We start from the raw sequence: 27841 nt of genomic DNA, 5'->3' as shown, positions 1-27841 counted from the left end.
ACCGTGATTGTATTCTTTACCTGCGCCTACAGGGGAGACTGAATAGACAGCCAAAATCTGTGTTTAGCTAAGGTTCTAGCGTGGTTTATCTTGACTAAATTCTAAGTTATATGTTTTTATTGCCTTTTCCATTGCTAAACTCATTGTTGTTTTATACAAATGACAACCTTGTGATTCTCGTGGGTTCATTCAATTTAATTATTCCATTTTTATTGGTGACCATTAGCAACATTTTGTAAAGATTAATATTGCCTACAAATTTCGGCAGCTGTTATTCCCGGAAACATTTCTATAGAGTGTAAAGAGTTCTTTGCCTTCATCTTTTCTACTAGTTTTAGTGTTTTTTAAACGGGTGAAAGTTTTATTTTTCATCTACGATCCTCTTGTATGTTGCTGTGAATCATGTTTTAATCCCAGTGCTTTCAATTTTATCAGTGACGGTGAAAATCAAGTCGATACAGAAGGAGTGTTGTTAAACATCTCATTGTGTAGTAAATGCAAATTTGCTCATTAGTGGTCGGAACGCTTACGATAACGCACAGTAGTGAGCTAAGAAGCGGTGAAACGTATTTTGCATGGCATGCAGCACACCACACTAGCAACCTCCACAGAAAAATGCAACAGTGAATACAGCACTCAACACAGGGTTCGAACCAGGAAGGGCATCCAGTCGTAAAATTCGACCAAATCCACATCCTGTGCCAACCCCAGTAAAATGGAAAAGTTTCAGTAAGGCTGTGCTGTTATTTCTTTTTTTTTTTTGCTATTTGTTTTACGTCGCACCGACAGAGATAGGTCTTATGGCGACAATGGGGTGGGAAAGACCTGGGAATGGGAAGGAAGCGGCCGTGGCCTTAATTAAGGTGAAAATGGGAAACCAGGGAAAACCATTTTCAGGGCTGCCGACAGTGGGGCTCGAACCCACTATTTCCCGATTACTGGATACTGGCCGCACTTAAGCGACTGCAGCTATCGAGCTCGGTGTGCTGTTAGAAAGTATCCCATATCACATATACTGCACAATTAAGTTGAATGTGATATTTTTGTTTCATATACTGTAGTTTAACACTAGGGAAAACGAGCCTGTCTTCTGCCGGGAAAACCCGGATTCAATTCCCGGCCAAGTCAGGGACTTCTACCCAGTGGTGTATGCTGGGATCACTAGACTTAGGTTACCGCTTTTCGTTAGTTGGTTTAATGAATGTCAAGCACTGACGTTCTGAGCTGCAGCCAATAGCCAGCGGAGTAGCCTGCTGTATTGTCAACGCTGTTTCAGAAGCTACTGCCCCGGTCTCTGCTACTGACAATAATGATGATGATGATGATGTCTGTTGTTTAAAGGGGCTTAACATCTAAGGTCATCGGCCTCAAACTGTCAATAATCAATACGTGATCAGTGGACATGGTAACAAATTAAGGTCCGGCTTTGTGGCTTTGTGTACGTACGATGGGCCCAGTCCAATTTTCAGAATCAACGCCATCGTACTCTTAATTCCCTTGGCTTTGGGACTGGCTGTTATCACGTCTTCGACATTCATTTCATCCTCATTAGATCACCACCAAGCCATGCACCATTATTATTATTATTATTATTATTATTATTATTATTATTATTATTAACAATACAAAGTTTTATTTTACAGCATCACCGGCAGTTGTGCCCATCATTCACTGGTTTATTAGCTTCCTCGGAAGATCAGTGGTGGTAATAATAATTTCGTGTGGCTATTTCTAGCCGAGTGCAGCCCTTGTCAGGCAGACCCTCCGATGAGGGTGAGAGGCACCTGCCATTTGTAGGTAACTGCGTGTTATGTGTGGGGTGTGAGTTGCATGGATGTTGGGGACAGCACAAACATCCAGCCCCCGAGCCATTGGAATTAACCAGTGAAGGTTAAAATCCCCGACCCGACCGGGAATCGAACCCGGGACCCTCTGAACCGAAGGCCAGTACGCTGACCATTCAGCCAACGAGTCGGACATCAGTGGTGGTGTCTGACCCATGATCACAGGTTCTATCCCAACAAACCAAAGAGAACACTGAATCTGAAAGATTGCATTTCATTTTAGCAGATCAGCCTATAAAAAGAAAGCTATATTACTCCTATAACACTAGGCTGCAGTGTCTTTCTACAAGGGATGTAGAAGCAAAAGGGAGTGATATACCAGCACTGTTATCTGCATGATTAAGTCAGAAGTATGAGTTGAGGAAGTATGTACGATGAGGAACGCATGTGTCAATTCGGAAACTTCCGGAGAACTTCGAATCTTTGAGCTATCTCTCATTCGTTAGCAGTGGCGATCTGACGGACCGAAGCCGATCCCTCCCCGGTTCACTCACCTATCGTACATTCTGCAGCAAGCCGTGTGAGTTTAGGCGGGGGGGGGGGGGGCGGGACGCAGTGCCTGGGCTGCAATATCTTTCTCGGATGCCTTTCACTCAGAAATACGGGCGATGTTTTATGTCATTGCGTTCAAGTTTTGTAAATGGAATAATGTGCCAGATGCTTACATTATAATGTGCTATAGATTTCCATCATTCTCATTTGAGGTTTGGGCTTCACCGAGAGCCTTGGTAGACCTCAGCATACGCCATTTCTTCTACCTGGATCTGAGGACCGATCTATTCATCCTACATGGAACAATTGGGAAGTTATCTGGCGGTGAGATAGTGTCCCCGATGTAGAATGCTATGAGTGATGGACGAGGGGGATTGTCGTGCCGACTACGCGACAGCTCGTAATCTGAAGGGCTTCGGGATGAACAGTGGTCCCTTGGTAGGCAAGGCCCATCAGGGCTTTAACGACATGAATTTTAATTTGTTTGTATAACTAATGACACCTGTTATGATATCTTAAAAATAAATACTAACGCTGATCGAGATGTGAAATCAATTTGAAAAGTATTATCTAATTTTTAACAGTTTCAAAAATGTATATATTTTTCAAAAAAGAAAATATAGATATTAACTGCTGACTAATAACTAAATATTTAAATGAAATATTCGTTAGGACGTTTCCAAGAGCGAAAATCGTATCATTGGATTTGTTAGATTATTTGACTCTTATGATTAGTGAAAGGAGATCTACTATATACAGAGTGACTGTAAGAATATACATGTATTGAAACGAACGTACTGTCAGCACAGAAATCTTTAGTTCAAGATAAGAGGCATTTCAAAATTGCTAATATTTGATAGTGCGGCAGGTTCCATTAAGTATGCACGTAACTTAATACGTACCGGAGGGACCCCAATTAAATTCGAGAGATGGGTTTCTTTTTTTCCAGGAAAATATTTCAGAAACAAACATATTTTTAATGTTAGTAACATTTATAACAGTCGTCTGTAAATGATAAAGAAGCGGATCCCGGCTGCATTGCATTCACAGCTCCTTTAAACGCATTTCTTTATTATACTGCAATGAGAGCACTTTAGGTACTGTTTGAACTTCCAAATTACTGAAGAAACGTGTTCAAGATCTTGTAACATATAACTCCCCATGTGTAAATACCGCCTTAGCCAGAGTTACCAACACTACCTTTGCTTTTGTGCTTCGTTAATCGTGATGAAGAAAAGCATGAAGAATAGGACATTGCCGTCTTTGGAAAGAAATGGGAAGTGTTGTGTCTAATGGTGTTATATCGATCCTTGGAATCGAAGTTCTTTGACCTATTCCTTCACCAGTAACACATTTTATGTCGTGACAGTTGATATATTTCGTAATAATATTCGCGTCCCATTTAAAAGGCCTTCAGAAGCATTTGCATTTCTTAATAAAATCACGCCGGGCTGAGTGGCTCAGACGGTTAAGGCGCTGGCCTTCTAACCCCAACTTGGCAGGTTCGATCCTGGCCACTGATCTCTATACATGGATCGCTGGTGGCAGGTCTCCGCTGCAGGAGAAAGTACGCCAAGTTGAGCGCGCGGTTCGCCATGTTGGCGTAACCAACCTAGAGCTCTCCTTATGGGGAAGCAATGATAATAGAGTCAATTTTAAGTCGCAATTAATGGCGCATTGGTATAATTAAAAATATAGAGACATGTTCACTCAAAGCATAAGGACATTGGGATCACTGACACGTCATTCCGAGGTCAGTAAATCTCCGGGATAGCAATAAACACGAGTGTATAATAACGGCCGACAAATATTAACTTAGGTGCTGAATACATGCAATTAGCGATAGGTAACACAATACGAGTGAAAACCAGTTTCTGGAAACATTGCTGTAAATTGTATACATGTATGCCACGAAATTATGCATTCTTAAAATGATGTACCTATAAACGTAGCTCAATATACAGACCTAGATTCGACATATCGTAATCGGTGCTTGATAATGAATTTCTGTTTCCTGTTTCCATGAAATAACGCGCATATGATCAAATTAAAATATCATTGAAGCAAATGTACACATTTATAAAACCAGCAAATATTCAAAACTTGTCAATATATCACATTACCTGCAGCTTAATTTACTATTACAGACCTCTTTAATTAAATTCAGCTAGCAAAGCGATATTGATAGTCATCATCAGAAATATGTAACACCAGTTAAAAGAGTCCCAAATACCACGAATAGTATAATGGGATAGCCCCAAACACCCACCACACCTTCCCTTCTCCCACCACTCCAGTGTCTGAAACCCATAATTATTACTGATGTAAATAAGGTCTAGAATTCCTCCAGACTTCATTTTCTAAGATTGTTATAAGGTCACGTCAATTATTTAATCGAAACCGTCAGTTTAATTATGAGAAATAAAAAAAAAATATAAGTAAATCTTTACTTGCAGTTAATGTTCAGTAAAATTGAAAACAGTTGGCTGTACATCACTTCTAAGGTGTACAGTTTGTCCATTTCTATCAAAACAGTCTTCCTCTAAGTGATCAGAGCAGAGAACAGCTGTTTTAGGAGGCTCCCAATTCTCCCGCCTGATACTCCTAATCGATGATCGTAGATGTTCGGGTCTCGAGAAAGGAAACCTACAAAAATTATTTGCCATTTTGCTCCCGGAATATGCGAAATAAGATACAATAAACCTAAAACTCAAAACACTACTCTAGGAAGATTCTTATGTACAGTATAAAACTCCCCGAGCCGAGCTGAGTGGCTCAGATGGTTAAGGCGCTGGCCTTCTAACCCCAACTGGGCAGGTTCGATCCTGGCTCAGTCCGGTGGTATTTGAAGGTGCTCAAATACGACAGCCCCGTGTCGGTAGATTTACTGGCACATAAAAGAACTCCTGCGGGACTAAATTCCGGCACCTCGGCGTCTCCGAAGACCTTAAAATAGTTAGTGGGACGTAAAGCAAATAACATTATTATTAAAACTCCCCGATGAAATGATTTCTCCTTCTGCTGATCGGTTCTGTTTGTACATCCATAAGCTGAATACTGCGGTATGTTAATACCCCGTAGAATGTTTCTTCATTCATATTTCAGATAAACACATACATATTTAAATTGAATTTTGTAATCCACAAGTATACTACAAGGCAACGAATCTAAATCCGTAAAATACACTACTATTTACTTTGCAATAACACAGCACAGAACACTCGTGGAACTACAATCAAGAGGCCTGGCGTCACTGAACTAAGCATAAACAAAGCAAGCGCTCTCCTCGTGATCTACTGCACCGTGCGCTCGCTGCCATCTTACCACGCCAGTCATCTTCTATTCGGCTTACTGCTACCCAAGCTACCAGCCATCCAGGTATAGAGATCAGTGATCCTGGCTCAGTCCGGTGGTATTTGAAGGTGCTTAAATAGGACAGCCCCGTGTTGGTAGATTTACTGGCACGTAAAAGAACTCCTGCGGGACTAAATTCTGGCACCTCGGCGTCTCCGAAGACCTTAAAAAGTAGTTAGTGGGACGTAAATCAAATAACATTATTATTATTAATAAAATCACAATAGGACTGGCTTTTAATGTCAGGGTATGTGGCGTCAAACCACTTAATTCTAAGGTATTTATAAATTGTATAGAAAAAGACATTTCTTCTTATGTTATGTACCTGTTACTCTGATGTATGTATCTATCGTTCCAAATACAGAGTTTGTAAATTTAGCCTTGACACCATCGCAGTTTTCAGTTTCGTGGGCAAGAATAACACTTTTAGAAATATTTTTCTTTTTAAAATATTCCTTATACAATGTCTTCTTACACCAATATTCGATATGGCTACCGCCGTTTAAGTGACGGTAATCTCCATTATCAATCTTAAGTAATAGATCAAATAATTCATCCGATTTTTTCGGCCGATTTTTAACAAGTGAATTTCCTTCATTTCTGACTGAAATGGATAAAAATAATGCTGTTATTAATTATTGTTTAGATGCAAGTTGATGTCTTAGTAGGATCTGTCTATAATCTACTCTACGAACGATTATCTTTCACTCGAAAGGAAAATACTATCCATAACGTCTCTGAGGTGTTGATCAACGCACAATGATGCACATACTTTAGCCATGGGAGCTTCATTCTCTATAATAAGCCATGCAGTGTGGATATAATATGCAGCCTTGCTATTGAAATGAAATGTCGTTTTGCCTTTAGTGCCGGGTTCGGCTCGCCAGGTGCAGGTCTTTCTAGTTGACTCCCGTAGGCGACCTGCGCGTCGTGATGAGGATGAAATGATGATGAAGACAACACACACACCCAGCCGCCGTGCCATTGGAATTAACCAATTAAGGTTAAAATTCCCGACCCGGCCGGGAATCGAACCCGGGGCCCTCTGAACCGAAGGCCAGTACGCTGACCGTTCAGCCAACGAGTCGGACAGCCTTGCTATTGATTTCCATACACGATGCAGAAGTTTCGTGTAGTTTCAAAGGTAACTTTAATTTTTTGCTCTGCACTGTACGACAATTTGGAATCCTGATCCTTGCCTTAATGGTCAGTGTACTGGCCCTCGAGTCAGAGGTTGTTGGGTTCGATTCCTGGCCGGGCCCGCAATTTTGAACGCACCTTAATACACATCTTCATTTACAAAAACACATCACACAACCAACAACTATAGAAACATGTAACAGTGACAACATCCCTCTAAATACGGTTGATGTCACAATGATACCCGGCCGTAATACGCATATTGTACCGACCACACGTAGTTGTAGAAAGACTGGGAAGAAGGCTGTACGATCAACTGGTAACAGCATAAAGGCAATGCCTCTCCATGACACTAGTACCCGCTAGCCACTCAGCGCTGGCAGAAAATCAAATATAGACAACCATTCAAAGAGGAGAAAATAATTTTAATGTTATTGGCTTTAGTCCCACTAAGTACTAGGTACCGGAATTTAGTCCTTCAGGAGTTGATTTACATGCTAGTAAATCTACCAACACGAGGCTGGCGTTTTTGAGCACCTTCAAATACAGTACCACCGGACTGAGCCAGGATCGACGCTGCAAAGTTGCGGTCAGAAGGCCAGGTCCGCATCCATCTGAGCCACCCCGCATGGCAACCAGGAGAGAGCGCGAAGTGTTTTCTACATTCTACGGGTAATATCAAAGGCGTAATGAGTCGTGCAAACCATACTGAACAGTTCAGGAATTCAAAGGTGTAATGAGTTGAGATTGGGTTCCATCGGGAATGTCTTTCTAGTAATCGAAACTTGGAAGTATAAGAGTTCTGAACTCGCTCATATTGTTCCATTTATCTCTTAATGTGTATAGCTACTGCGTACAGTAGACCATCAATTTGTGTTGACATGGCTGGTGTTGCTGGTGCGTTTACTAACGCTGTCAATGCTGCTGCAACTCGCAGACTTTACCAGGACAGGCTCCCTTTGTATCGGTTACCATACGAATTTGTTTTTAAGATTACGGACTGACGGAACATTTCATGTCCGACCATCAAGACAGATGACAGTGCTTGGGAACGAGTAAATGGTGTAGAATGTTACTCGCTATTTTGCGGAAAATCCAAACATGGAATGTCCATTTCCCGACGAAAAAATATCGTATTATTATTATTATTATTATTATTATTATTATTATTATTATTATTATTATTATTATTATTATTCAATTTGCTTTACGTCACACCGACACAGATAGGTATTTTGGTGAGATGGGATTTGAAAGACCTAGGAATGTGAAGGAAGTGGCCGTGGCCTTATTTCAGGTAGAGCTCCAGCATTTGTCTGGTGTGAAAATGGTAACCCACGGAAAACCATATTCAGGGCTACCGACAGTGGGGTTCGAACCCACTATTTCACGGATGCGAGCTCACAGCTACACGTCCCTAACTGCACGGCAAACTCGCCCGTTATTATTATTATTATTGTTATTATTATTATTATTATTATTATTATTATTATTACAAAGCTCATCAGAAAACTGACAACGATTGGTGCAGTCGTAAAGCTAAAGAGTCAACTTACATAAGCACGCAGACTTGTCGTCTTTTCATAGGTAATGGAGGATAAATTAATTCAGTCGTTGGTCTTCGGGGCTCCACTTCCATCTTCTGTCCATTGCGCTCTATTGCTCTTTCAGTATAGAAAATTCTTCGTATTCCTACCTGTTTAAATGGTTTATCAATATTTGCTCCCCTGCCAGCGCTGATGGGCCATCTGATATAAATAACTTCTAAATTTTGCTGTCCTTTCCGAAAAGGTGTACAATGTTATAACAAGCTACAACATCATTGTTTTTGCTAGTTGCTTTACGTCGCACCGACACAGATAGGTCTTATGGCGATGATGGGACAGGGAAGGCCTAGGAATGGGCAGGAAGTGGCCGTAGCCTTAATTAAGGCATAGCTCCAGCATTTGCCTGGTGTGAAAATGGGAAACCACGGAAAAACATCTTCAGGGCTGCTGACAGCGGGGTTCGAACCCACTATCTCCCGGATGCGAGCTCACAGCTCCGCGCTCCTAACCGCACGGCCAACTCGCCCGGTAACATCATTCTTAGAAAAAAAAAGTCTGCATATGGTATTCCCATCACCGTAGTAGAAACTTGTGTTAAATGTTCACGGCATAATTGACTAATGCAGTGTAGTACAACCTGATCAGATTCCTTAACGTTTAAGGAGAGGATATTTCCATTAACTGTACAGTTATTAAAAGGAAATCTGTAAGACGGGTCACCGATAGGGAACAACGGCCGTAGCCATGTTAAAACACCGGATCCCGTGTCATCTCTGGAGTTAAGCAACATTGGGCGTGGTCTAGATTTGAATGGGTTGCCACGCGCTGTTGGTGGGGGTAAGGGAATGGAGGAGTGGAAAGAAACTGGCCACCGTACCCTACGAAAACTCCGGCTCAGGCACACCTAGGCGGAGGTTCGGACCTGCCTTCGGGCAGATCACACCCTTACCTTACCGATAGGGAAGACCACATAACTTATCCGTCCATTTGTAATTATTTTTGAAGACTTGCAACCGAATTTCATGATGAGTAAAGAATGGGAAACGGTACGAAATTAAAAATTACCGACACTTAATGAAGACAAAATGCCATGCCATTCTATGCATAAAATTACTGTACCTCACAAGATACGACTTTCAGTGCTTCTTAGCTATTATTTCGATACACAGTACGAAGTAGATTTTTTCGTAAACTAAAACATTGTGACTACGCGGCAGTTCCGCAAGTGCAACGAAAAAAAGTGTATTCTATGTCTACATCCAGAGTAATAACCTCGTAACGGAGTTACAGCTCTTGGTGATCGTTGCTGCTGGTATTGATTCACAAAGTAAACAGTAGATCAGGGCCTCTCAAACGCCCAAAATCTCACGCGTGCAAACCGAGGCGCAGTGCTGTGCACTGTGCGTCGGTCCGACTCGGCTCGGTTCGGACCAGCGTTTTGTCACGGGGCGACTCGGCTAAGCTCAGCTCAACTCTGCTCTGATAATAATTTCGTGTGGCTATTTCTAGCCGGGTTACAGCCTTTGTAAGGCAGACCCTTCCAGGAGGATGGGCGGCGTCTGCCATGTGTAGGTAACTGCGTGTTATTGCGGTGGAGGATAGTGTTATGTGTGGTGTGTGAGTTGCAGGGACGTTGGGGATAGCACAAACAGACTGTCCCCGAGCCAAGGGAATTAACCCTTTAAGGTTAAAATATCCGACCCGGCCAGAAATCGAGCCCGGGGCCCTCTGAACCGAAGAGCACTGCGCTGGCCATTCAGGCAAGGAGCCGGACTCTGCTCCGATGGCGGAGCGTTGCAGAGCAAGTGCGGAAGTGGGAGACTGTCGAATTGAGCGAGACAGGCGTAGGGAAAGAGAGAATCAGCGCTATTGCTGAAACTCGAGGAGTGGGGTTCTGCACTCTGGTCAACCTAGCCAAGTCGTCCTTTGTAGGGATGGCTGAAAAATAACGTAGCGGTTACTTTGTCACTCACAGCTACATGCCTACCACTGTTACAAATGTAACGAGGACAAAAAGAACAGGTTACCGAGTAACGACAACAGAATAACGTACTAGTGACTGGGAAGTGGGAATTATCACTAGTAGCAGCTTACAGACACAGAATGTGATCTTCAGAGTTAAAATAGTACGCATGACTTCCAAGTGAGAGCGCCTTTGTAGGGGATTGTTTTAAGTCAAATACACTATACAGTGGTGTATAATATACTCTATAGTGCATTTGTTTATGTTGTTGCTGTCATCTGGTAACTGAAGTGTAAACTGTTATGACATATTCAACTGCTCAGGGGTAATCGTTGACTCAGACATCGCGCAGGGCTACCTACATTATAATATTATAATAAGTTTCACCCGTATAATTTTTCTTGTACCATAAATAAATTAGTATGCTAACTTTCCATATTTATATTATAAATAACATATTATAGGTAATATTACTTCATTTTACTTAATCGATCCCCTTGTACCGCTTTGTGTCGAGGTTTGGCGGACAGATCATCATATTTTCTTGTCTTCCATCCTCGATCGGGGCATTGTCAAACTAACTCCTCTAGATTTCAAAAAGACGCTATGCTGTCTTCTCATTTCATCCGTTGTCTGCCTCTCGTTAACTTTAAAGTAAATAGGAATGCGTGTTTTGCTGCACCGACTTTCAACAGTGTAGTGATGCGTGCGCGCATGTGCGAGCGAATGAATGGGACTTCGCAACACAGCTGTAACGAGACAAGCTTGAAGCCGTGACAAGCCTGTGACCAATAAAAGATGAGCAACGTTGGACGTTATTTTTAACTGTTACTTTTCCAAGTTACTTTATTGTAGCAGTGACAGTTGTAGCAGTTACACAAAAATTAACCGTTTGTCACACCTCTAGTCTTTTGCACCTTGTGCCGTGTATGTACCCTGAGAGGCCCTGCGGTAGAGTGATATCCTAAATTATCATGGCGGTTTCAGAAGAAGTATAATGAAAAAATATTCGATCTGCATATTTTCTGAGATGTAAATAGTGTGAATAAATATAATGAAATTAACACTATTCAGTCTCTGCTCTACGAATTATACATTTATGCTAATAGGTATGCATGGGAAGTACGGTAACTCGTTGCTGGTCGTCTTAGCAACATAGCGTAACCCCTCAGCCAATTGGCGAATTAATTAAACACCTACCATGTGAAGTTTCGGTCATTCATTTGTATGCACAAATATTTCATTAATATATATATATATATATATATATATAAACCTGTTCCAGTAGGGACTGCTGGCGGACTGCCTGAAGGAAATGCCTTGTAGTTTAAATAATAGATTCTGATTTCTATGAGCACATGCAAAATTATATGAAGAGACTGAAATGCAATTCTCTTATCAAATAAAACAAACAGGTGGCAGTTAATTAGCAATTATAATTACAGGACACTAACCTGCACGGAAGGCAGCCGATGACCACATTGCGAAGCTCGTTTCTCAGTCTGCAGCCGCGGTGAGCAGGACAGCCCACACCGAGGGCGGCGGCGGAGGTCACCTGTGGTCACACACTCATTACTTAAGGACAATGGGACTTAGACACATAACGAAACATACACTTGAGTTTGTCGAGCAGTCGATGTCATTATTGTGTTGATTCAGTTCGCTGTATTGGGCAAGTGTGGGTATTTGTTATTACATTATGTGAGAGTTATAGAGAACATAAACAATTCATTCATTGATTGTTTTTTTGTTGTTGTTGTTGTTATTGTAAGGAGAGTCATATTGAGATACGCCATGTAAAATATGACAACTTAAACCGAGATATAGGGTAAAACAATTCCTCAAAGAGTAACTTTGGCGCTCAGTGGAAAGCGGTTGTTAGCCATAAGTCTATAACCTTTATTCCCAGGTACCCTAGTTATGTATTTTGTATGCTGAGTAAATTCCCAGTGTCACGTGGTTCTCTTGAAGTAGAAATCTTGTTTCTATATACCTCGATTACATAACAGGGAACCGGGCGAGTTGGCCGTGCGTTTAGGCTTTAGGGGCACGCAGCTATGAGCTTGCATCTGGGAGATAGTGGGTTCAAACCCCACTGTTGGCAGTCCTGAATATGTTTTTCCGTGGTTTCCCATTTTCACACCACGCAAATGCTGGGGCTGTACCTTAATTAAGGCCACAATCGCTTCCTTCCCACTCCTAGCCCTTTCGTATCCTATCGTCCCCGTAAAACCTATCTGTGTTGGTGCGACGTACAGGAAAATTGTAGGAAAAAAAGAAAAATACATAACAGGGAACCGAACACACGTCTTTGTGGGTGAACAGACAGCTGTGGGCTGGGGGCATGAAATATATCAACGGTACGCCCTGCCTCTCGTTAAGGGAGACTGTATGTATGTATGTATGTATGCATGTATGTATGTATGTATGTATGCATGTATGTATGTATGTTCAGTCCGTCAGCGATGCCGCTGGTGGAATCCTCAACAGCACTGCCATCAGCTATCATAGATGGCCTAGGCATCACTGAAGAGGCGTACTAGGGAAATGAGGAGTGAGGTAGTTTCCCGTTGCTTTCCTCACCGAGCCAGAGTTGCTATTACATATCAATCTGCCAAGCCCACTGAAATGCATACACCAACCGACCCTATGAGCAACATTTTCACACCATTCATAGCAAGGACTGGCTGCAGAAGGAATGGCATTACTAGCATCGCTCAACCTCAATCACTTTCATATTGTCAAAGCCAAGGATAAGACAGAGGCAGATCTATGAAAGTTACAAAATTGCTCTAGCCTCTACCAGAAGGCATAGTGCACTGTAAACACTAGGTTCTGCCAGCAAAGGTGGGAGTGACCGCGATTTGAACCACGGAACCCGGCGGTGAGAGGCCGGTGCGCTGCCACCTGAGCCACGGAGGCTCAAGAGAGACTAAAATGGATAATTCTAGTACCTCTCAAATTGGGAAGAGTGGGTTTGCGAACATGGATGCTCTAGCTGCGTGTGCCATTCCTTCGACTACTTGATTGAGCCTGTTTACTTTCAACTTCCGTAAACAATCTTCCTTGGTCAACTCCTGCACTATTTCGACTCCGAAGGTATTAGGTTTGCGATGGCTAGGGAGTCTAACATTCACGTCTTTCATGTCCCTTCCATTTCTCTTTCTTATATCTTAATTCTTCGACGTATGGGACCTTTACCGGTTTTGTTTACTCTTACATTTAAGTGGGCACGGTCACCCAGTTTTACTTTTGCTTAAAACAGAAATTACCATGTCCATCAAAACCACCGACCATGGCTGTACTATGGTCGTCTAACGAGAAGTCGCGTGCATGCGGGTTAAGGAGTGCTGAGGGTAAGCATGTGTTCTACGCACGCGCCAAACTCAAGTCTCAAAGCCTGACAATAAACATTGGTTCTGTTCGCGATGATTCTTGTGAACTAAAGTGCTGCTGTGAAGTTTCAAACTGGTAGTTCAATTGCGCTTTAGTTACACATTTACTGTAACTACTGCACAATGAACAATTTAATAATGAAAACGCATCTTTTTCAGAGAGCTTGCGCGACTAATGTTTGTAGCTTACGATAGTGTAGTAGGTGGTACTATCTGAATCTCACGAGAAGTCGCGACTTCTCGTGAAGCGCAGATAGTACCACCACGCCTGGAAAGCCCACTGTGTCTACTTAATGGAAATATTTTATTGTAAAATTTTATAGTTGGATGGCCTCAGGAATCGTCCTAGAAGATGGGAGTGTATATTTATACATTTATTTTCCCTCAAAACAATAGTCACTATCACCAGGTACCAACCTTCCGAAATGGTGTTGTTCAGGTGGCCTGAGAACCTATTTCAACGTTGGAATTGCACTGCCATGTAGTGGATATATACTGAACAGCATCTTACGCAGAGACGGTGATTGAGACACTGGAGGTGTTAACCATGACAGCAATATTTGAAATGGATTGGTAAGTCTTCTCCCACCCTTCAGAAATCGGCTACCTCGATCGGGAACGTGCCCACGTTAATGAGAATCAAGCACAGTATCTCTGATTCACAGAATCCCATTACATTACTGTTTATTGTAATAAGTAGCTTCTCTGGTGACGGCAACTTAGTGTGAAGGTTAGAGTATTAGCGTCCCGCATAGTAAATTCAAGTTCGGTTCCCGCCTCTGCATGGGATGTTAATTCTAATATGAGGATTGTAACAGAACGCACTCAAGTTCACAAAGGTACGAGTTTCCACCTACAAAGTGTGACAGTTGATTCCCCTGTGTGTGTGGGTGGTAGAATGCGTACAAGGTATCTCCTTTCAGTTGTAAGTAGGGACTGAAAGGGATATACCTCGGAGGATCTCAAGTTAGAAACATGGTTTGATGACCACGGCACTCTTCCCTGAGTCTGATTCTCCTTATGTTTGCTTGTACCAGGCTATTCCATTTCATATTTACTCTTCGACCTCACTTGACCATCTCGTGTTCTTTTTCAAGCCCGACATAATTAGGTTTGTGAGAGTGAGCCTTTTATTTTCAGGCCCTTTGTGGCCCTATCCTCCTTCTGGCAATACCTTAATTCTTTCAAAGGTCGCACCTTTCTCTTTTTCTCATCTATTTATACAGCCTAGCAGTATTGAACACTCCCTTAAAACAAAAGTATTTACCACTCTCACCTCAACACAATAATGACCATCGACGTATGCATTGTTACTCTTGGCCTGGAAGTTTCAATGTACATTAATTATGTATGCATTAATTTCTTGAACTTCTATATACAATAAGCGAGAAAATAAAAATGTTACATGATTTAATAATTGTTAACACTTTTGAGATTGAATGTTATTTATATTAAGTAACGTTACTGCTACATCTGCATAATCTCAGGTGAATAATAAGTTTCTGTGTGAATGGAACATATTATTAAATAAATTATATGTATTTATTTATTTATGCCTTTACAAGTAGTGACATCGCCCTGACCAGGAGGGACTGAGGAGGGACATGAGAGTGGTCTCGTGGGTGCTCAAGCAGACCGTCTCGCCATCTGCGGTATAGATTGTGAGAGAGCCATCAGTGAAGAGTTGGTTAGTCCGTTAGTTCAATGTGTCAGATGAGAATGTCATAGGTGGGTCAACAACAGTGACGTGGTAAGGACTGTGATCAATGAATTCGTATCTGCTGGCATTTCCTGACACGGCAAGTTTTACATTGATTGCCTTGAGACCCACGACGTGTACGATCGCGAGGCCGAACCATGGTGAGAATCCAGAAGTTATATTTAGCTTATAAGAGGAGACAAGGCTATGACATCACAATGACGTCCACAATCACGTTAAAGACTTTAAATTGTAGCATTTAAAAATGTTACACAATTTGACAGAACTGCACAATACCTTTAACATGGTTCAGTCCAATATCAATTCAATTTACGGTACACAAATCCACGAGACAAAAGCTAGCGGGAGAAAAATGCCAACAATGGAAACATGTCTGCCGGACGCTTTCCATTAGCAATGTCATGGAGTCTAGTATAATTTGCTAAGGGTCGCGTGATAATTTGTGGCTCTGACAGAGACGTTCCTGATATCGGATCCAGGCTAAAACTTCGTTCGCATGCCGGGTAGGCGTAGTAAATCAATGTATGCATTATAGTGAATATTTGGCACGTTTTCTGGGACTTACAAAGGAACAACGATCCCCCTTAATGTTAAGGGTTCCACAGTCATTTGTGGCCCCGACGGATCCCTTCCTGAGATCTTATCCAGACGATACTTTCGTTCGCATATCTAATGTGGGTAATAAATCTCTGTGTGAATTTTGGTAAATAATGGTTCAATCAGCTTCGATTTATTAGAGGAAAAACGATCTCCGTCAATGCTAAGAGATGCGTGGCCATTTGTGTCCCTGACGGACACCTTTCCCGTGATCGGATCCAGACGAAACTTCCGTTCGCATATTACGTACAGGTAGTAAATAGTTGTGTGAATTGTAAGGTAAGGTAAGGGTTATTCTGCCCGAAGGCAGGTCCGAACCTCCGCAGAGGTGTTCCTGAGCCGGAGTTTACGTGCGGTGGGGTTGCCAGTTCCTTTCCGCTCCTCCATTCCCTTACCCCCCACTAACAGCGCGTTGCAACCCATCCAACTCCTGACCACGCCCAATGTTGCTTAACTTCGAAGATCACACGGGATCCGGTGTTTCAACACGGCTACGGCCGTTGGCGTGTGAATTGTGGTGAATACTTAATAACTTCTCTTGGACATATCAACGGGAAAACGATCCCCGTTAATGCTAAGAGTTACGAGGCAATTTGAGGCCCCGACTGTCCCCCACCTGATAACCGATCCAGACGAAACTTTTGTTTGCACACCATGTGGGATGTAGTGAATCATTTTGAGAATGTTAGTAATTATTGGGCAAGTTATGTGGGAATTACTAATAGAGCAACGATCTCCGTTAATGCTAAGAGTTCCGCAGCAATTTATGGCCCGACGGACCTGAGATCTGATCCGGACGAAACATTTGTTTCTACACCTCATGGGAGTTATAAATCACAATGCGAGGTTTGATAAATAATGGTTAAATCCTCTGGGACTTATTTCACTCTCACCCCTCACCACAGTGGTATGAGTCAAATTTTGTGTTACATTCCCAGTCTTAACCAACGGGTACTAGAGGGACACCTTCCTCGTTACAACTTAGTGTAAATTAGGAAAAAGAGGAAAGGTAGATAAATGTGTATCACGATACCTTTAGTGTTCCCTATTGGACAAACATAAATACCGTGTTTATTTAGTCCCTCAAACGATATATAGGTTCCTACTGATTAAACATTCCATCACTCCAGAAAAATCCAATATATTGCACTATTATAAATTTGACGGTGATAGTAGGAAATTTTGAAAGTATTGGGGTCAATTATTATAATTTATTGTTCATAATATAGTTCAAACAAGTATTCACTTGCCACTTTTAGACCCTCCTTTACTTGCTACAATTTGTATAAATAAACAAAAGACGTTAACATTATGATTAAGTTTGTTAAGGAAAAGACATACCTAAACAATACAAAGTAGAATTTCGAGGTAAGGCTTGTTACGTACTCTTCTGTTTCAATATTATTCAAATAAACGTCATGGCCAGGAGACTTACACGTATTCTAGTGTGGAGGCAGTACTAGTTTAGAACCGTTTCTACAGAACAAATATGGCCTACGGCACCATAGCTCAACGGTAGAGCAACCGATGCGAAATCGGAAGGTTGTTGGTTCGGTTTCCACTGGTGTCCGGTGGGCCATTTTTGTTGTGTATTTAACCTCTCTTCAACATGTACTATATGTACGCAACATGACCTAAAATATTAAAAGTTGATTTCAATTGTCTCAATGTTTACCAGTGAAAAAGATAATATTTGGAAAGTAAATGTTATCTCCGGAGCATTTTCGGGTCTTAAATTTGTTAAATATCCAACCGTTCCATTTCTTTTCCCTTGCAATTGATTTTTAGGGATTTAAAACAAACATAACTATATGCCCATCACAAGAAATAAACATAGCCTACAGGACTCTACTGATATTTTCGGTCCTGAATATGAAATTGATATTGAATGGATGAAATCACTTTCATATCGTTCTATATAACGAACATCCAACTTCTATTAAGATAATTCACTCTGTAAAGATATTTTTATATTGATCGCTGATGACATAATTATCTTCAAATGTACTTATTTCATGGTTATGAAGTGATATGTTTACATCTTATTTTATATACACTGACTGACAGAGCAAATGCAACACCAAGAAGGAGTGGTTCGAAACGGATGAAAGTTGGGGAAAAAACAGAGACGGCACGGACGAATAATTGATGTTTATTTCAAACCGATATGCAGGTTACACAATGCGCACGGCATCGACTCAGTAGGATGTAGGACCACCGCGAGCGGCGATGCACGCAGAAACACGTCGAGGTACAGAGTCAATAAGAGTGAGGATGGTGTCCTGAGGGATGGTTCTCCATTCTCTGTCAACCATTTGCCACAGTTGGTCGTCCGTACGAGGCTGGGGCAGAGTTTGCAAACGGCGTCCAATGAGATCCCACACGTGTTCGATTGGTGAGAGATCCGGAGAGTACGCTGGCCACGGAAGCATCTGTACACCTCGTAGAGCCCGTTGGGAGATGCGAGCAGTGTGTGGGCGGGCATTATCCTGCTGAAACAGAGCATTGGGCAGCCCCTGAAGGTACGGGAGTGCCACCGGCCGCAGCACATGCTGCACGTAGCGGTGGGCATTTAACGTGCCTTGAATACGCACTAGAGGTGACGTGGAATCATACGAAATAGCGCCCCAAACCATGATGCTGCGTTGTCTAGCGGTAGGGCGCTCCACAGTTACTGCCGGATTTGACCTTTCTCCACGCCGACGCCACACTCGTCTGCGGTGACTATCACTGACAGAACAGAAGCGTGACTCATCGGAGAACACGACGTTCCGCCATTCCCTCATCCAAGTCGCTCTAGCCCGGCACCATGCCAGGCGTGCACGTCTATGCTGTGGAGTCAATGGTAGTCTTCTGAGCGGGCGCCGGGAGTGCAGGCCTCCTTCAACCAATCGACGGGAAATTGTTCTGGTCGATATTGGAACAGCCAGGGTGTCTTGCACATGCTGAAGAATGGCGGTTGACGTGGCGTGCGGGGCTGCCACAGCTAGGCGGCGGATGCGCCGATCCTCGCGTGCTGACGTCACTCGGGCTGCGCCTGGACCCCTCGCACGTGCCACATGTCCCTGCGCCAACCATCTTCGCCACAGGCGCTGCACCGTGGACACATCCCTATGGGTATCGGCTGCGATTTGACGAAGCGACCAACCTGCCCTTCTCAGCCCGATCACCATACCCCTCGTAAAGTCGTCTGTCTGCTGGAAATGCCTCCGTTGACGGCGGCCTGGAATTTTTAGCTATACACGTGTCCTGTGGCACACGACAACACGTTCTACAATGACTGTCGGCTGAGAAATCACGGTACGAAGTGGGCCATTCGCCAACGCCGTGTCCCATTTATCGTTCGCTACGTGCGCAGCACAGCGGCGCATTTCACATCATGAGCATACCTCAGTGACGTCAGTCTACCCTGCAATTGGAATAAAGTTCTGACCACTCCTTCTTGGTGTTGCATTTGCTCTGTCAGTCAGTGTAAAAAAAAAGTTCTAATGTGCAAGTATATGGGTGGAATGAATAATGGAAATGTAATTATTATTATTATTATTATTATTATTATTATTATTATTATTATTATTATTATTATTACTATTACTGCCTACCGAGCTCGATAGCTGCAGTAGGTTAAGTGCGGCCAGTATCCAGTAATTGGGAGATAGTGGGTTCGAGCCCCACTGTCGGCAGCCCTGAAGGTGGTTTTCCGTGGTTTCCCATTTTCACACCAGGCAAATACCGGGGCTGTACCTTAATTAAGGCCACGGCCGCTTCCTTCCAACTCCTAGGCCTTTCGCATCCCATCGTCGCCATAAGACCTGTCGGTGTCGATGCGACGTAAAGCAAAATTGCAAAAAAAGAAAAGAAAAGTATTACTGCCATTATTATAATCATCACCATCATTGGTCCCAGTGATGAAACATTCCCTTGTATTTTACTCAATGTGTTATACATATTGAGAATATACAGTTAAATAAACAATTTGATATAAATTATGACAGTTACAAGTGAAATTTTGTGATTTTATACGTTTTGACTTGTAAGTACTCAACCTTGATCTAGTATTATAAGATAATTTCCACGCCACCCATACGAAACATTTCATCAGTTACTGTACATTCATTATATTAAAGTGTTTGTTTATCAAGGGATTTTTACGACAGTACGAATTTTTCTTATCGCCAAAATGTCATTATAATCAACGACTTGTTGACTCATATTCTCAAGTAATGTGTCTCAACACGGCAACGTGGTGTTACGCCTCACAGCCACAGCGCGGTCCCTATATTTATTTTCTCCTTTCTCGAATTTCCCTGTTACTTTTTTGTATTCTTTCTAAACAGTTTAGTTACGTTCTCCTGCCATGATGAGATGAAACCGAAGACCATGACCACCGATTAAAAAGTGAAAACCGAGCTTGTATTCAATTCTCAGAGAGACGCTAGGCGATAACAATGAGCATAGTGCTCTATTCTCAGGCGGCACAGGATTTATTGCTGTCATAAAAAAAAGCTACATTTCTCAACAACTCAACGTACACAGAGCCTTGTGCAAAAGTGGGGTGGTAACGTAAGCTACCGTACATGTATAATTTATACTTTATTTATTTGGTGTAAAAATTATTGCCAATAATGATCATATAGATAACTACAATTAATAATTGTATCTATACTACAGTCATGTTATGTAAATAGCCTGTATCTCCCCATTATTATTATTATTATTATTATTATTATTATTATTATTATTATTATTATTATTATTGTAGTAGTAAGATTCTGCATTTGTAGTTTTTTAATTTACTGTTAAATTTGTATTTGGAAATTTTGTATTTTCTGGTTATGTGGAAGACAGCTCTTAAAGTCCTAATTTTGCAAGACAAAGTACATCTAATCTAATATAGACTATAGGTATCCTGGTCAGTTTACCTGGAGTCTGAGCCCTCGTTGTTGGGATCACTGTCCTCTCCTACAGAATTCTGCTGACCAGTGTGTTGTTGGCCTGCACCTTCGTTGTAGGATGGCGACCGTCCTCTGTCGGCACCAGAACGCATGCCCAGCTGAGAACCATCTGAGCCACGGCGCTGTGACCTTCCGTACCTTGGACCTTTACAAAAACAACGACAGATGATACGTTTGAAGGCGAAACGGAAGTCTTTACTAAAGAGCGCATAGATACATGGATTGATAGCGGAGTTACAGTAGCCGAGCCAAAACAGGATGGAGAACACGATAGGATGGATGCATGGCACGCAGAAAGCTCGAACCAGGTACATAGTGAAGAAAGGTAACCAACAAAATATAAAGCCACCAACAATAATTCCTAGTGTTTTAGCAGCTTTTGTTTCCATTCGAAAGCGTTTTACTTGTGCTTTGATGTTCCTTTTACCCATTCGTGAAATTAGTTTCGGTTTGTTGTTGGCACCGCTTTCATCGAATGTGGGTGAAGGGGATAAATCATTGGGGGGTACTGCACTGTCTGTACTGCTACGTCGACGTCCACTTCGTCTCATACTAGCGAATCTAGAACCCGTAACTCTTAAATGAGAATTAGAATCACGATTACGAAAACTAGAAGCCGTTGTTGAGTTCGTAGTCGAGTTATTTTGGTAATGTACTGCATACAGTGCCACCGAACCTGGCGGGGAAGAGGAAAACGATGATTTCTTACTACTATTGGGCGAGGGAGAATTCGGTGGTGGGGGTACTGGTTGTGAGTTGTTATTGACGGCACTGATAGCGTCACTGCTCGGGTAACTAATACTGATCTTGATGCGTTCGTGTGTTCGACTACGCTCGAGCCTTCGTGCGGATGGTGATCGGCTTGTGGAGAGGCTTGGGGAAGCCGCAGTACTCGTAGCAGTACTATTACTTCCACCACTACTGTGCGTCATCACCGAGCCACGACCTCGGTGAATACGCAGTGTTAACCTTTGCTCATCAAAACGGTTACCAAACGCTCCACGTGCTCCTTTGGTAGTTCGAAATCCCTGATTAATAGCGTGTGTTGTTCTTACGGCAGCTCGGTAAATTCTCCAGTAGAAGAAAAGCATGACAAACATTGGTATGTAGAATGACCCTAGGGCAGAGTAAACCACATAACCGGCATCGTTAGTGAGTTCGCAAGTCCAAGGACATGGCAGCGGAGTCACAGTGGTATTGGAAGTTGTGGTCTGGTCTTTCCATCCCACGAGTGGTGGGAAACAGATAACGAAGCTGAGCACCCATACACCGGCGATGAGTAACTTGGCACGGCTGGACGACATGATACTTGGGTACGTGACTGGCCTGGTCACGGCTACGTAGCGGTCCAGAGAGATAGCGCACAGGTTCAGAATAGAGGCTGTACACATCCAGACGTCCACCGCCAACCAAATGGTGCACCACGCGTTACCGAAGATCCACACCTGGAACAGAGTACAGAATACTGTGAGTGAAAACTCAAACTAGATGTTAATTAGCACAGCACTAGAGGTCGTACACTGTAACAAATTTAAAATCCAATCATTAGTGGCAACATTCTGAGTGAAATTAAATCAAGGTGCAGCAAAGACAGCCGGCCCTGTGGTCTAGGGGCAGCGAGCCTGCCTCTCAGCCGGAGGCCCGGATTTGATTCTCGGTTAGGTCAGGGATTTTTACCTGGATCTGACGGCTGGTTCGATCTCCACTCAGCCTGCGCGAGAACGATTGAAGAGCTATCTGACGTTAAGATAGCTGGCCCTGTCTAGAGAGCCAAGAGAATTCGTCGAAGCATCACCTCGTAATCTAAAGACCTTTGGGATGAGCAGGCTGTTGTACCTGCTTGGGTTTGGTTAGGATCAAAGCTAAAGCAATGCAATGAACTCACAGTAGAGATCAAAGGTATTCTGTAAACAAACATCTAACCACACGGAGGAAACAAATATCGAGGTGCTTGGAGGCAGACTTCGTCGTAAGGAAGCGATAGCTGGAAGTAGCGAAATAAATTGCCGGTACAAACATGTAGACACAATGGCAGGTGGGTACACAGGATTATGAGATAAAGGCTAAGTTGGGAATGAACTCAATGGATGAAGCTGTACGCATAGACCGGCGTAGGTGGTGTGGTCATATGAGGTGAACAAAGGAGGATAGATTGCCCAGGATAACACTACCACTCTCGTCCACTGAAGAGATGATTAGTGCTTTCTTTAAATGTGTGGTTTACAAATGTTTGAGATAATGATGTACATGCACTCCATGAAGGAGCCATGGCAGTGTCACTTAAATGGGCACATGCACAGGGCATGGTAGTATAAAGAAAACGTCGAAATATTGTAGTACACCCAGCATTTATTACAGGGTAACAAACACTTCCAGGATGCACATAGTACGTGCTGGACCACCCGTATCACGTAGACAGGTGACGATCCTATCGGGTATACAGACGTCGGTTGTTCTTCTGAGGTACATCCTATCACAGCTGACACAAACGATCTTCCAACTCTGCCGTAGTTGCCACGAGCCGAAGATGGAGTCTAATGTGGTCCCAAACGTTCTCGATGGGCGAAAGGGCTGGAGACTTTGCTAGTCAAGGAAGCATGTTAACATAACAAAGACAGCGCAGTTGTGAAGGTCGGAAACGGGCTCATCGAGCTGCATTAGGAAGAGAGGCACACATGGCCGCAGAATTTCTCGGGTACATGCCGTGCCGTCAAGACTCCTTAAATTACCACCAGTGGGGAGAGGGAATGTTAGCAAATCACACCATGAAACCTTTATTTGGTATTATTATTATTATTATTATTATTATTATTATTATTATTATTATTATTATTATTATTATTATTATTATTATTATTATTATTATTATTATTATTATTATTATTACTAATGTCCGACGCATTGACTGAATGGTCAGCGTTGAGGCCTTCGGTTCAGAAGGTCCCGGGTTCGATTCCCGGCAGGGTCGGGGATTTTAATCGCGAATAATTAATTCTTCTGGCTCGGGGACTAGTTATTTTCGTTTGTCCCAACAGTTTCCTCTTCATATTCACCACAGAAAACACGCAATAGTGATTACATTCCTCCATATAGGGTTGGCGTCAGAAAGGGTATCGGGCAGTAAAACAGGGTCAGATCCACATGTGCGACACAGTTCGCACCTGCGACCACACAAGTGTGGGAAAAGGTGGTAGAAAAGGAAAGATTATTATTATTATTATTATTATTATTATTATTATTATTATTATTATTATTAAAATTTAACAGTCGTATCGGAATATTTTAGGTTCAGAACCAGTTTCCAGACTCTAGGTGATAAAAAGCTATTTAAATATAGTTTGAAAATATATTGATCCACATTGGTGTGTCGTCGAGATAAATTGATAAATATATCAGGGTCTCAGATGGATAGTGACACTTCAGATGACATTTAAATCCAAATTCATCCATTATCATCATGGAGGGTTAGAGGGAGTAAAGAATAGCATATTCAAAATGCAAGCACACCTACAGTTGGGGTTTGGGTGGGAGTGACATGTAAAAATAAACGAAAACGACCACTATTGGTGTCGAAATCATACTTTTCTGGATCACTGAGATGAATAATTATGACATTCTGAATGCCGTTTAAGTCCAAGTTTGACCCCGATCTGCATGGGGGTGAGAAGGGGTGAAAATCTTTGTCCAAAATGACCGAGATTAGTGTTAAATCCACAATTTTTGATTCACTAGGATGATTGGTGAAAGTCCCAATGACAGATGGAATCGTGTGGGCCTCATTATATATACCGGATGGTTCACCAGCCCCTTGCGATCCAAATTTATGCATCCCTTCAAATGTGCTACAATTCTGAAAGACATCGGTCCCTCTCATTAAACCGGGGTGTAATAACGAGATGTGTGTTTACGGGCTAGAAGACAGCAGGAATTGTGAGCGTCAACATTAATTTATTATGGGTACCTCGAATGAACCCGTAAAACGATTACAGATACGCAGAACACGTACTTTAAAACAGGAGGTGGTCGCACAGACCGGGAGCACGGTACTGTATAGGCTGGGAAGTGGGCCCCATAGGTCAAGTGTCGCAGTAGCTCACATGGCAATCGCGTAGGGAGATATGTGATAGTAGACAGTGCTCGAGGTAGGAGGTTCGAATCCCACATAAGAATTTTTTAACAGCCAGTTGCCTGAGATGTGGTAAGTTTGTATACTTGATAGCTTCGAAGGACTGATTTGTTTATATGACCCTGTAAAAGGCCGTATGTATCGCTGCATTGGGTGTGGCGCTGGGTTGGACGAGGATGAGAGGAGATGATGGTCTTTGGCCAGTTAGCTACGTCGTACATGTTCCAAGCTCCGTAGACCATATGTAGAGCAAGGTATTCCCCATTGGAACGATAACTACATGCGATGGCAGGTAAGTATGTATCTGAGCGAACTCCCCCTTCGAAGCAATTCACAACACAAAGCGTGTTCACTGCCTCGAGATGTATTCCAGCGATGAGTATATCGATATGTTACTTATCCATGAAGAAGCTAGACAGAATGCATACCAGGCACAACGCCTCTACCAAGAACTTTATCCGGATAGACAAAAACCGACGGGCGTGATATTTAGGAGTGTGGAAAGACGCCTGCGGAATACTGTATCCCTGGCAAGGACACGGCCTGTTCGAGATCATTCCGTGACGTCTGCTGACAATGAAGAGGTCGTGCATGACGCTATCCGGCGTAACCCTCATACTAGCACACGGGCCATTGCACAGGAGACTAATATCAACCGTGGTTTCCCATTTTCACACCAGGCAAATGCTGGGGCTGTACCTTAATTAAGGCCACGGCCGCTTCCTTCCGACTCCTAGCCCCTTCCTGTCCCATCGCCGCCGAAAGACCTATCTGTGTTGGTGCGACGTAAAGCAAAAAAGAAACTAATATCAACCAAGCGTCTGTTATGCGGATATCGCATACACACCGGTTTCACCCGAACCATCTGCACTTACAGCCGTAGCTACATGGTCATGATTTCGATGCCCGGGTGGCGTTCTGTCAATGAATCCTACATCATGTGGACACTGATCCTGCTTTTCTAGTGACTCTCTTATTAGGGATGAAGCACGATTCCCCGACAATGAACCGTTAATTGTCATAATATGTATTACTGAAGTGTGGATAATCCCCATTGGGTGAGACACACAGCTTTTCAGGTACAGTGGGGTGTGAGTGTATGGTGTGGAATCATGGGTGATCACCTCATCGGCCCCCATTTCTTTGAGGGCCATCTGACCAGCCAACGCTATCTGCGGTTTCTCCAAGATGAACTACCAATGTATTTGGAACATGTGCCACTCCTTGACCGTTGCAGGATGCGATTTCAACATGACGGAGCTCAACCGCACGCTGAGGTGGTCGTCCGGAACCATCTCCATGCGTTATATCCTGATAGTGGATAGGAAGGAGAGGAAGGGAAGGACCTACCTCTGGTCCGCCAGATCGCCCAGTCGTAAGACTTACGACCCCGATTTTTCTCGGGTCATGTAAAACAACTGGTGTATGCACAGGAGCTGGCCAATCCTTGTCACCTTATGACAGTTCAGCACCGAGGCATGCCGATCCATTTCGCCAGAAATGTTGCAACGGGCCAGGCGGTCTTTACAGCATCGTGCGCAGCCCTGTATCGACCACGAAGGTCGTCAGTTCGAGGAGGTGCTACGTTAAAGGACGTGGATAACTGAAATCCTGTCACATGTTTCCTAGCCTCTATCAACCCAGCTCCATCCCAACGGCCCTTTTCAGGGCCAAATAAACAAATCAGTCAGTGAAAAATACCGGTATTAAGTATACAACCTTGACACATCTCAGGCAACTGGCTTGAAAAGATAATTGCACGGGACTTGAAACTTCTAACCCTTCAGCACTGTCAACTGTCGCACATCCTACCGCGCGCTAGCCATGTGAGCTACTGCAACACTTGACCTACGGTGCCCACTCCCCAGCCTATACTCGCCACAGACCATCATCTCCACATCCTCGTTGTAACGGGATTTATGAATAACACTTAGTTAGTGGTTAGAGATATCCTTTCGATTTAATTCCGTATGATAATGAGAGCTTAAAGCAATGTCATCTCTATAAAGACGCTGAAGGTCTTTGGAGTAAAGACTGACTGCAACCTCGGCACTAAGTGGGATAGAGTGATTAACTCTAAGCCTGACCATCTTTGCCCCTAGGAATGAACTTGACACTCATTTTTGGTGCAGGCTGAGTGAACCTTATAGGAATGTGTCTCTCCAAAAGTGGTATCATGGTGTGGAATCGAATTCGCAGCCTTCCGGGCAAACCGCGTACTTTTTACCGCCCTACGAAAATGTCTATCTATGGACCTAGATGGTTTAATTCCGCACCTGAAGGGTAACACTCACTATCTGGCCAAGAGACGAGCTGAGACGAGTTAAGTCGGCGATGAGGTGAGATTAAATTTTACGGTATGGCATGTTTTACGAATGGATGCCCTTACTCGCACTAACCTCAGTTGAGGAGCTAATGAAGATGAAACGAATGATCGTGAATGAAATTGGATAAGGAGGTAAAAGGAATGGATAATTGTAATTAATTTTATGAGGACAGTGGGAACATCACTGAAGATACAGTAAGCCGGTCCCACATTCTAGAGGTAGCGAGCTTGCAGCCTCTAATCCGGGGACCCCGGATTCTATTCCCGGCCACGTTGGGGATTTTCCACTAGTTCTGAGGGCTGGTTCGAAGTCTACTTAGCTTACGTGGGAGTATTGAGGATTTTACTGATGATGAGATATTGGCCTAAACCTAGAAAGCTAAAA

At 43.0% G+C, this 27841-nt stretch overlaps 1 protein-coding gene across 1 annotated transcript in view; it reads right to left on the bottom strand.

Moving 5' to 3' along the window:
* Positions 1-27841, bottom strand: part of Oamb (Octopamine receptor in mushroom bodies) — a 767418-nt gene that overhangs the window by 335938 nt on the left and 403639 nt on the right. Inside the window, exons 2-3 of the mRNA XM_067144416.2 lie at positions 20972-22449; positions 11795-11895 (exon numbers count right to left, since the gene is read on the bottom strand). Of these exons, the coding sequence (XP_067000517.1) occupies positions 11892-11895; positions 20972-22449 (1482 nt within the window). The 3' untranslated portion in view covers positions 11795-11891. The remainder of the gene's footprint in view (positions 1-11794; positions 11896-20971; positions 22450-27841) is intronic.

The sequence above is a fragment of the Anabrus simplex genome, chromosome 3, assembly GCF_040414725.1.
Source record: "Anabrus simplex isolate iqAnaSimp1 chromosome 3, ASM4041472v1, whole genome shotgun sequence".
Taxonomy (NCBI): domain Eukaryota; kingdom Metazoa; phylum Arthropoda; class Insecta; order Orthoptera; family Tettigoniidae; genus Anabrus; species Anabrus simplex.
The sequence above is the reverse complement of the archived record's forward strand: the minus strand, read 5'-3'. Positions and strand labels throughout refer to the sequence as shown.